The sequence below is a fragment of the Heterodontus francisci genome, chromosome 19 (genome assembly GCF_036365525.1).
Source record: "Heterodontus francisci isolate sHetFra1 chromosome 19, sHetFra1.hap1, whole genome shotgun sequence".
Taxonomy (NCBI): Eukaryota; Metazoa; Chordata; class Chondrichthyes; order Heterodontiformes; family Heterodontidae; genus Heterodontus; species Heterodontus francisci.
The window spans coordinates 54,959,859-54,972,388 of record NC_090389.1 but is presented as its reverse complement, the minus strand read 5'-3'; the positions used below and the strand labels follow the sequence as shown (position 1 = coordinate 54,972,388).

General features: G+C 43.4%; 1 protein-coding gene across 2 annotated transcripts in view; it reads right to left on the bottom strand.

Annotated features, from left to right (window-relative positions):
* Nucleotides 1-12,530, bottom strand: part of LOC137380078 (uncharacterized) — a 66,619-nt gene that overhangs the window by 17,840 nt on the left and 36,249 nt on the right. For both annotated transcript variants that reach the window (XM_068051682.1, XM_068051683.1), the window contains exon 8: nt 3,633-3,779. In XM_068051682.1, coding sequence (XP_067907783.1) covers nt 3,633-3,779 — 147 coding nt within the window. The remainder of the gene's footprint in view (nt 1-3,632; nt 3,780-12,530) is intronic.

Below are 12,530 nucleotides of genomic sequence, written 5' to 3'. Positions count from 1 at the left end.
ACAAACTTTTTAAAATGTTTAAAAATTTAAAAACTTTTTTAAAACTCTAAAATTTGTCAAACACTATTGCCCTTTCACAAAACCATGTTGATGCTGTCTGATTGCATTGAGAGTTTCTAAATGACCTGCTATAACCTCCTTAATAAATTCCTGCATTTTTTTTACCATAATGGAGAAATTTGGCATTCAACAAATATGAAATTATTCTTTCAGGGCCAGTGAGGCTGTTTAGCAGTAATCATGAACTTAGTAAGCCATTAAAAACCCACTTACACATCAATCAACAAGATGTAACTTTTTTCAAGGGTTTTTACAGAGAGACTAAGAGCATAAGAGTGCAAGTTCACGTCAGTTCAGTGATTTCTAATAGATTGCTTTCTGGGACGATCTCAACAGCACACTCCCTGGAGAAGCGTGGAATCATTGACAGCAACTGCTGGACTTCCACATTTAGCTGCACGTGTGTGAACTCCAGAAGTTACTGTTAATTTCAAGTAATTTCAGTTTCACTGTCATTAGTAATATAAGTTCCAAGTGTGCACTCTTTTTTAAAAACAGGATGTCATTCCTAAGTGTAAACCTGTTTCTTCTCCTACAGTGCTCACCTGCCTATTGTATATTTCCAGCATTTTCTAACTGTTAATGAATTGGACTGAACTGAAAATAGTGAGCTTATCCTTTCTAAGTCAGCATTTGTAACCTCCATTCCAATTATTTCACATAGCTTTCCTTTATGGCCATGCAATTATTTTTATTCAATAATTGAATATCAAAAAAGAGGTTATTAACCAAAATTGCATTGATAATTCATTAAATGTTATTTCTCTGAAAATGAAGTTTCATCCCTGCTAAACCAATTTAATCTGACACAAGAACATTGTATAAATTGATAACGTGTAAGCAATACTCTTTATTAAAGTCAGTATTGATTTGTGTTTAAACAACTTCACAAAGTTGGAGGCATATCATGCTGCTTTGATAGAAAACATTGGGTTTGAGGCTCAAGAAGTAGAGTGGAAAGGTAACTGAAGGACTGAGGAGACAAGAAGGGAAAATCATGAATCAATGCCATTGTGTGTTTTTTGCGAATTGAGGAAATCAAAACCGATGAGATACATTCCAGAATGTACAAGAATATGGGTAAGGCTCTGGTTGGTATTTTTAGGAGCTCTATAATTATGGGGGCTCTATCTGGGGACTGAAAGATAACCAATATCTTCCTGTAAATCAATTAAAATATAAATTAGGGAATTATAGATTATTCAGTGTAACATTGGTGGAGGGAAAAAGGTGCAAACATTTTCCAGAATACTACCAATTCTCATTTAAGAAGCTTGGAAGATGTAAGGGTTATTCAATGGTGCTTTATAAGTCATGGTTCACTAGTCTGTGAATGCTTTCTGGAAGAACAATGTTTAGTGGACAAGGGCAATCAAGGAGGTATAATTTACTTGTATTTTAAGAAAGCATTTGATAAAATTCTGTACAGAAATCTTTTAAAGAAAACAAATTGATGCGCTATTTGATTTGACAACCTATTCATCACCAAAACTGCATATTTTCATTTTTGCCATTACTTCATCATCGCAACTAAAAACCCTCAATCACACCTTCACCTCCAGGCTCAACTTCTCCAATGCTCTCTTAGCCAGCCTCTGGAATTCAAAGTAACTAAACTAAGCTAAACCTCCAGCTGTCATGTCTTATCGCATAATGAATCCTTTCCCACTATTATAGGCCACCCTCCACATTTAATTTAAAATCCTTGTTCTCATTTACAAATCCACAGCCTCATCCCTCCCTATCTTTACAACCCGACATGGCAGTTCACACTCTCTGTTCTTTTGATGCTGCCTTCTGTTGCACTCTTTGATCTCTCTGTAACATCTTTTGTGCACAGCCCTCAGAAGTTTTGATCTCACCCTTTGAACCATTCACCGTAAGCCCTTCCAAATTTGCTGCCATTCTTTAATCTCTCCCTTGCCACCCCAAAGTTCCACAAATGTCTTTACTACTGACTCGGATCCATTTTTGCCTTTGTGTAACTTTACTATATTACAGATGCTATATAAATGCTTCTTGATACTGCATTGAAAATTTCAGGAAGCAATTTTCAGCATTAGTTCAAGGCTTCTGCTGCATTGGAACCTGCCTTTTTATAATGTGAGGTGGAATGCACAGAACTAGAACAACACAGAAACAAATACACAATAAAAATATTACATCTATGCAGTTTTTGAAGTTGCATTTCTCAATTTTGCTTCTGACTGCTCTATTAATCTAATAGCTAGAGAATGAATATCTAGGTTAGTAAGCAAAAAGCACATGGTACAGGCTTATACAAGTAGACTGCCATTGACTGGAGAGAGTATTTAAATTGCCACAATGGACAATATCACTTCCAGAGATACCAACAACATCCATCTCTTTAAATGGTCTCCAAATCTCCAAAGGAACAACACAGTTTAATTTACATCAGAGTACAGCCATTGAGGTCAAGGCTACTATCAATGGCAATTTAATTGAGTGACTAGTGTAAGGTTATTATGTGCAATTTTAGGTACCCAACTATCAGAATAAAATTGACCAATAACAGAAAACTCTAGCAACAGTCATGTGGATGTGGAGCTAGGTAACAAAGACAGACTTATAGCTGAACTTGTTTTCACTGAGGAAAAGATTATTTTGTGGAAATTGAATCCAGATGTCCAAAATGAGAGGCATGGATAATATAGCCATAAGCAGGTAATTTAACTGCAATTGAGGAACTAGAGGACAAGAGCACAAAATTAACAGGGCTCAAGTAATAGTCGAGATGGAAATTTTGTTCCAACTGGATAATGGATATTCCAGCAACAGCAGATCATGCTGATTAATGCCTTTTACAGTTTTAAAAATAGAATTAAAGAATACAAAGATAAGCATAGTTGTTTAAATAATTCATGCAATATTATGTTTCCAATGTTGCTGGTACCATGAATGCATTATGTGTGCATGCATTTGGTCAGATCAAACAGTATGAATTTTACAGTTGGAATAAAATTCTGGAATACGACTTGATGAGGAAAAGCTACCAAGCCTGATCCTCCCTTCACCTATATATAATTTTCTGAGTCATGGATTCAACTAAACCACTCAATTTGCTGAAGTTAGTAGCCATGATAAAACTCTGAAATTTCTTCATCTCTTAAATCCCAGAGTGCGTAAACTGCTTCTTGGGATTCCCTACAAGTTCCTACAAGTGCAGGAGGAGGCAGAGTTTGAAGACTTTACTTGTGAAAAATTGAAAGTAGAAATGATGCCCACTTAAGACATATATTTGGGTGCATACAAGAAGTTGCTTCAAAGGACATGTATTCATGGAAGTTAACAAAGATTTAAAGATCTCTAAGCAGATTCATGAAAGCAGTCATTTGGTTATGCTTCACAAGACAATATTGCTAGTAGTAAAACATTGAGAATTATCATTAGGCTGGACATATTTCATACAGGACATTAACAGCTGGGCTAGAGAGGAATCTTTCAAGTATTGGCTCCTATATCCTTATGGGTACACTGCAAATTCTGGAAAGATATGAAGAAGGTGAGAAAATGGATATATTTCATACCCTCAAATTTGTTGAAAGACTAACCTAAGTGAACCATTGATCATAGTTGGGTAGCTGGAAAAATGATTGCCGTGACGACAAGCTATTTTGCTCCCTCTCCTACGTCTCTTCATTGGCTCCTTTTCTCTTTCAGTTTTGGCAGCCTGATTCTTTAAGACAGTGTTCAGCTTTCTAAGATAGCAAAGCCATTATTAGTGAACATTGACCTCTTTGCATTAGAAAAACATTCATTCGAACTGGTGAGTGTACAGATACTATTTTGGTGTGTAGTATACATACAGTGACTATCTTTGTGCAAACATAACCACACAATATTTTCAGATTTGTAAGAATACTGAATTGGAAAAGTAGCTATTAGAAACTGTACTTATAAAACTGCACTGATATCCTTAAAACCAAAAGAGAAAATGTTGTAAACATTCCAGGTCAGTCAGCACCTACAGAGAGCAGAAATATATGTTAGCATTTCAGGTGGAGACTATTTGTCAGAACAGTAGTTAAAAAGAAACAGAATAAAGGGACACTGAGGGGTGGTAAGGGAAACACACAGACCTTGGGTGGAATTTAATGGGCTCATGGGAGACAGGGTAGAAGGTGGGGGAGCCCATAGAACTGCGACAGAAGGCAGGGGTTGGAGGACCTGTCGCACCACAATTAAGTCGGGGTCGGGAAAGGCCGAAGATGGCCTTAATAGCCACTAAGGGCCTCTTCCCAATGCCATTGCAATTAATCCAGCAGCAGGGGGGCCTCCGCCATGCAGGGAGATCGCCCAGTAAAACAAGGCAGCCTCCCTGCGGGCTTGGGGGTTCCTCCTCCTTGGGCAATATGTGACCCACGGAAAGCGCCCGGTGGCAAAGGCTGCTCCTCCGCTAACTCCCACCACCCTAAAAGACTATGCTCCCCCACCCCCTGCCAAACTGGCCCCAGCAACCCCACCTCATTTAACTTTGATCCAGGTCTCCAGTGCTGATCCTGGTTTCAGGCCTCCTATAGTTCCGGCAGTGGCCACTGCTCTCTGTGGCATTGCTGATACTATTGAGCTGTTGGCTCTCTGATTGGCTGGCAGCTTTTGGAGGTGGGTCCTCCATCCTTAAAGGGACAGGTTCCACAGTACCGGGAAGTTAATTGCCCAAACGCCGTTGAATAGCGCCGGTGGGATTCCAAAGGGCCAAGGGAGGGCTTTCCCCTCACCTTATTTGCCATATGCCAGGAGCACCACTATCATGTCTAAATCCAAACCTTTGAGGTTGCTCTTGGGATAGAGCAGAGGTGTTCAGCAAAGCAGTCACCTAGGGCTCGATTTTGCTGACCGCCCCCAACTTCAGGGCTTGTGGCGGGGTGGGGGGGGCTGGTGGGGGGCCGGAAAATGCCTCTGGGAGAGGCCCGCCATGGGCGTCAACGCTGGAAAGGCCCAGCCCGATATTGCCAGCAGTGGCGAGGCCTTGTGGCAGCCCCCCCGCCCCGCCGCTCAGCAACGGGAGACAAATCTGCATATTTTTTTTAAATGTAAATGAATGAATAAATGACCTATCCGTTCCCGCCATTCGTCCCGGGGCGATATTGATGCCTGTGGCCGGTACTCCGGCACCTTTAGATCTCCATTCCAAGATCTGAAGAGGAACACTGGTGGGGAGGGGAGAGCAGGTAAGTTTCTCTGTGCAGGAGTGGGGAGAGCAGAGTCAGAGTAATTTAATTGGTCTAGTGGAAGGTGGAAAGGGGTAAAGTTTAAAGTTTATGAACTTTGGGGGGGGGGGGGGGGAAGGTCAGGTGCAGCAGGTAAGTGTTTTGGGGAGGGAGAGGGCACGTAATTAATTCTATGGTTATTGGAGGGAGGAGAGGGTCAGGATCGAGTTATTTAATTTTTTAAAAACAATATCCCTTTAAATTTTAAATTGCAATGTACGGCTCAAAGACCTTTAAAAATGGCGTTGGCACCTGTGCAGTGGCGCCTGATGCCATTGCCAGGGACAGACCGCCCGCCCCCTCCACGTCATCGGGGGGATGGCGGTCCACCCCAGCTACTTAAATGAGCCGCGTTTAATATCGCAGCGTTTCCGCGACGTGCGGTCTGCATGGGCGGACCTCCATTGTTCACACAGAAATGTAATATTCAGCCCCTAATCTGCATTTGTTCTCTCCAATATAGAGAAGGCAGTACACTAGTTTGGAAATCAAAAAAAGAGACTTCCATTTTTATTGCACTTTTCAAGACATGAGTATATCCCAAAGCAAATACAACCAATGAAGTATAGTTGCTATTTAGGTGACGCAGCAGTCAATTGTTGCACAGCAAGCTCCCACAAACAGCAATGTGATAATGATTAGATAATCTGCTTTAGTGATGCTGACTGACTGCTAAACACCAGCCAGCACACTGGGGTTAACGCCTCTGTTCTTTTCTGAAATATTATCATGGGATATTTTACGCTTGAGAGTGCAGACGGGGCTTTGGTTTAACATCTCATCTGAAAGATGGCACTCCCTCAGGACTGCACTGGAATGTCAGCCTAGATTTTTGTGCTCAAATCTCTGTAGTGGGTCCTAAACCCAAGACCTTTGACTCAGAGGTGAGAGTGCTACCAACTGAGACACAGCTGACACTCAGGAGGAAGTGTTCGGGGTCTTGTACAGTGGTGTGGAATCGGACAGGTGTTTCATTTCCTACATTTGCTCATGATGGTTCCAGAGAAAGAGAGTAGGTGGTAAATGTGGTAGAAGTCTGAACAAGGGTGTCATGGAGGGAATGAGAGAATTGAGGAAAATGCACTTGACAATGCGATCATGTTGCAGGTGGTAAAAATGGCAGACAATGATCTTGCAAATGTGAAAGCTGGTCAGTTAGAAAGTATGGGCAAAACGAATTCCATTATAGTTGTGGAGAGAGGTTGAGGGAAGCTGCAGAAGCACAGGACATGGGACACTTTTACCAAATTGGAGGGATATGCACCACTAAGGAATAAATGCTATTTCAGAAGCTCTGGTGTCAAAGGTGGCATCAGCAGAGTACAGTAGAGACAAATAAACTGTGGGAAAGGAATGGAGTTCTGACAGGAAGCTATGGGGGCAGTGTTGGGGGATGAAATATAATCCAGAGAGTTGTGGCAGTCAGTGGGCTTGTAACAGATGCCCATCTGCAGCGATGGAGAGAAAAGCCCAAGAAGGGAAGGGAATCGTCAGCGCTGAACCATTGAGAGGGAAGGGATGGGTGGAAATTTGTAGCATAGTTCATGAAATTTTCTAAATCAGCATGACAGCAGGAAGTAGCACTGACATGGTGTCATCAATGCGATGGAAAAATAGATCAGGGAGGGAACAAAGAGTGTTCAGCATATTCTACATAAAAACAGGCATAGCTCAGACTCATGCAGGCTTCACAGTGACACTTTTTATTGAAGTAAGTGAGTGGAGTTCAAAGAAATGTTGTTCAAAGTGAGAACAAATTCAACCTGGCGTTTAACCTGGTGGTGGATGGGGAATGGTTGGAAGCTGTTCAAAGAAGAAATGGAGGGCCCACAATCAGTCTTTGGTGAAGGATAGAGATATAAAGAAACTGTAGGCTGAATTTTCTTGATAGAGGTGGGAAACAGAAGTCAGGGCTGCTTCCTGGTCCCAAACCTGCCTCCGGGAGGAAGTTGATTAAAGGCACAATTTCCACAGGGGGAGGCCCCCTACTAGGATAAGACTTGTGTTTGGTGGTCAATTAGAGTCAGGCCAGATGATGTGCAGGCCTGATTTAAATACTGTTATGACCAGGTGAGAAAGGTGTCGAGGGGTCCCTTTCAGCCTTCACCTGGTCTTATCGTAACAGGGTTTTATTTTTAAACACTCCCTTGGTGAATCCTTATTCACCACTTTCCAATTATAAGGTAATGAAATGAGCACAAACAGGCTTTCTTAGGTTTAAATGAGAAAGGTGAAATTTATTAAAACTTAAACTTAAAGTCTAATTCAGTTGACGCCAACAGATATACGGCACGCCCACGCTAACATGCATACACAATACACACATGCAAATAGAGACAGAAAAGAGCAGAAGAAAGATCAAGTGAAAGGTTTGAGGCAATATCTGAAGAGTTTCTTTATTATGGTTCTTCAAACTCACTGTAGAGTCCTTGCGTATAGGTAATTCTTGCTTTTCGTTGGGGCCCAGTATTCTTCTTAAACCTTGTTCACTGTAGGAGACTTTTCTCTCTTGGAGTTCATGTGTCTCTTCAATGGATTCCGAAGCTGATGAGAAAGAGATGGGAGCTGACAGGAGGAGAGGAGGTCTTTTCAATCCAGCACAGAGCTTTCTGTCTTCAAACACACTGTTTCTCCAATTTAAAACTCTCAGTTCAAAACTCTGCAACAGTTAGTCATATGACTAAACTGGTCTGACCACGTCCGTTCTATGTATTCAGAGCAGGGATTGGTTCCTTTGTTGCAACACTGTCTGCTAGTATGCAAAAATGTCTTTCCGGCTAGGGGCCTGGCAATTCCTTAGAGTCATAGAGTTATACAGCACAGAAACAGGCCCTTTGGCCCATTGTGTCTGTGCCAGCCATCAAGCACCTAATTCTAATCCCATTTTCCAGCACTTGGCCCGTAGCCTTGTATGCTATTGCATTTCGAGTGCTCATCTAAATACTTCTTAAATATTGTGAGGGTTCCTGTCTCTACCACCTCTTCAGGCAGTATGTTCCAGATTCGAACCACCCTCTGGGTGAAACATTTTTCCTCAAATTCTCTCTAAACCTTCTGCCCCTTACCTTAAATCTATGACCCCCGGTTATTGACCCCTCCGCTAAAGGAAAACGTTTCTTCCTATCTAATATATCAATGCCCCTTATAATTCTGTTTACCTCAATCATGTCCCCCCTCATACTTCTCTGCTCTAAGGAAAACAACCTTAGCCTTTTCAGTCTCTCTTCTGGGCTGAAATGCTCCAGCCCAGGCAACATCCTGGTGAATCTCCTCTGCAACCTCTCCAGTGCAATCACATTCTACCTATAGGGTGGTGCCCAGAACTGTACACAGTACTCCAGCTGTGGCCTAACTAGCGTTTTATACAGCTCCATCATAACCTCCCTGCTCTTGTCTTTATTAGCCGAGGCATAGAATATAAGTATCCCATATGCCTTCTTAACCACCTTATCTGTGCTGCTGCCTTCAGTGATCTATTGACAAGTACACCAAGGTCCCTCTGACCTTCTGTACTTCCTAGTGTCCTACCATCCATTGTATATTCCCCTGCCTTGTTAGTCCTCCCAAAATGCATTACCTCACACTTCTCAGGATTAAATTCCATTTGCCACTGCTCTGCCCATCTTACCAGCCCATCTATATCGTCCTGTAATCTAAGACTTTCCTCCTCGCTATTTACGACACCACCAATTTTCGTGTCATCTGCGAACTTACTGATCATAACTCCTATATTCATGTCTAAATCATTAATGTACACTACAAACAGCAAGGGTCCCAGCACCAATCCCTGTGGTACACCACTGATCACAGGCTTCCACTCACAAAATCAACCCTAGACCATTATCCTCTGCCTCCTGCCACTAAGCCAATTTTGGATCCAATTTGCCAAATTGCCCTGGATCCCATGGGCTCTTACCGTCTTAACCAATCTCCCATGCGGGACCTTATTAAAAGCCTTACTGTGTCCATGTAGACTACATCAACTGCTTTACCCTGATCTACACACCTAGTTATCTCCTTGAAAAATTCAATCAAGTTAGTTAGACACGATCTCCCCCTGACAAAGCCATGCTGATTATCCCTGATTAATCCCTGCCTCTCCAAGTAGAGGTTAATCCTGTCCCTCAGAATTCTTTCCAATAGTTTCCAAACCATTGATGTTAGACTCACTGGCCTGTAATTACCTGGTTTATCCCTGCTACCCTTCCTGAATAACAGTACCACATTCGCTGTCCTCTAGTCCTCTGGTACCTCTCCTGGGGCCAGAGAGGATTTGAAAATTTGTGTCAGAGCCCCTGCTATCTCCTCCCTTGTCTTGCATAAAAGCCTGGGATACATATCATCTGGGCCTGGGGATTTATCCACTTTTAAGCCTGCTAAAACAATTAATACTTCCTCCCTTTCAATGCTAATATGTTCAAGTATATCACAAGCCCCCTCCCTGATCTCAACATGTACATCGTCCTTCTACATAGTGAACACAGATGAAATGTAATCATTTAAAATCTCACCTATGTCCTCCGGCTCCACACACAGATTGCCACTTTGATCCCTAATGGACCCTACTCTTTCCCTGGTTATCCTCTTGCCCTTAATATGCTTATAAAATGCCTTCGGATTTTCCTTTATCTTGCCCACAGTGTTTTATCATGTCCCCTCTTTGCTCTCCTAATTACTTTTTTAAGTACCCCCTACACTCCTCTCGTGCCTCCACTGTTTTCAGCGCTCCGAATCTGCCATAAGCTTCCTTTTTTTTCCTGATCCAATCATCTATATGCCTTGACATCCAGGCTTCCCTGAACTTGTTGGTCCTACCCTTCACCTTAACAGGTACATGTTGGCTCTGTACTCTCACTATTTCCTCTTTGAATGACTCCCACTGGTCTGATGTAGACTTTCCTACAAGTAGCTACTCCCAGTCCACTTTGGCCAGATCCTGTTTTATGATATTGAAATCGACCTTCCCCCAATTCAGTAAGTTTATTTCCGGTCCGTCTTTGTCCTTTTCCTTAACAACCTTAAATCTTGCAAAGTTATGGTCATTATCCCCGAAATGTTCCCCCACTGACAGTTCTACCACTTGTCTGTCTTCATTCCCCAGGATTAGGTCCAGTACTGCCCCTTCTCTTGTAGGACTTTCTACGTAGTGGCTCAAAAAGCTCTCCTGTATGCATTTTAAGAATTCTGCCCCCTTTAAGCCATTTGTACTAAGACTATCCCAGTTGATATTAGGGAAGTTGAAATCTCCTACTATTATTACCCTATTATTTTTACACCTCTCTGAGATTTGCCTACATATCTGCTCCTCTATCTCTCCCTGACTGTTTGGAGTCCTTTAGTACACACCCAGCCAAGTGATTGCCCCCTTTTTGTTTCTAAGTTCTACCCATATGGCCTCATTTGAGGAACCTTCTAAGATATCATCCCTCCTTACTGCAGTAATTGACTCCTTGATCAACAGTGCAATGCCACCTCCTCTTTTACACCCTCCCCTGTCACGCCTGAAGATTCTATAACCTGGAATATTGAGCTGCCAGTCCTGCCCCTCCCTCACCCATATAGCAATAATATCATAATCCCATGTGCTAATCAAAGCCCTCAATTCATCTGCCTTACTAGTAAGACTCCTTGCATTAAAATAGATGCAATCCAGCCTTGCATTTTTCACTTGTGCCTTAACAGGTCTATATTTGTTCTGCCTTCCATACTGACTCAGTTTCTCTTCTATATTTGACTGTGCATTACCCCCTACTGTACCTCCACTCTGTATCCCATCCCCCTGCCAAATTAGTTTAACAGCCCCCCCCCCCGCCCCTCCCCCAACAGCACTAGCAAACCTCCCAGCAAGAATGTTGGTCCTGTTCCAGTTCAGGTGCAATCTGTCCAACTTGTACAGGTCCCAGTTTTGCCAGAAACAGACCTAGTTTCAGGAGTCACTGGAAAGGAGGCTCTACCTGGAACAGCAGCAGGAGATGTGCTCCCACATGTCGGAAATCCCTGATCCAGTACAGGGTCTTGGACAGTGGATGGAGGAGTCCATCCAGCTCATGTGCGCCATAATGGCTCAGGCCTTTAAGTGCCGGAGTTCTTCCATAGACAGAATGGCCAACCTCATGGAAAGCCATATGTGGGAGCACTCGGAATAGATGCAGAAGAAGCACACTGGCATGCACAGGATGCATGCTGCACTGTGTAGCCTGCAGCGGTCAGTGGTGCAGAGATGACTGGAGTGGATGGCAGTTGCGCCCAAGCTTGTGTCCCCCTCCCGCCATCCAGAGTGGCAGACAAAGGCTGAGGATGTCATAGAGGAGGATGAGGATGTCATCCCTCATGGGGCACCTTCATCATCCTTGGCCGCCTTGGCTCCCTGACTGTGGGAACCTCTGTGCAGCAGGGAAAAGTGACGGAGGCTGTCCAGCAATGATGCAGGTACAGCAGCCTCCGGAGATGCCTCCATAGGCATCTTCACGATGAGGAAGACTGCCACATGCATCTCAGCCACAGGCAAAGAACAGTGAGTAGGCTGTCTCCACCTCCTCCAAGGCCACAAGGGAAGCACCGCATAAGAGTGGCTGAGCACAGAGGTCATTGCTTCATGCAGAGCACTAAGTGGGTCTCTTGGTTGTCCTCCTTCCCTTTGTTAAAATTTTATAAATAATCACAATTCAAGGCAAACATTTGAGTCTCCTTTGATAGGAAGTATGACGGAAAAAGTGGTAAGAGGTGGTGAAGGAGATCAAGAATGCAATCAAGGAGCGGGCAGAGGCTCTGGGCATATGTGCAACTTTCATTGGCGATAATACTTCAGATGTTCCAGCCTTCGACTTCAATGGATGAGTTAGGACAGTTACATCAGAGTCCATTGCATCCCATGCCCTTCATCTTGGGCCAAAAGGATTCAGTTGGAACATCTGAAGATCCCTGGCATTCATGGCATCCTGATGAAATGTTCGCACCCCACACCATGTCCAGACACCTCCTTGAGCTGCCAGAGCACCTCAGTGTTCTGCATTCTTCTCCTCTGCCTCCACTTCCTCCTCCTCTCTCACCTCCTGCTCCTCCTCTTCCTCTGATGAGCTATCTGGTTCCAGGACCTCACCGTCCTCAAGGTCCACACCACACCTCTCTGGAGGGCCATGTTATGGAGGGCACAGCAGATCATCACAATGACCAAGACCCTTGCAGGAGTATACTGGAGAGCGTCACCCAACAGGTCCAGGCACCAGAATCGCATCTTCA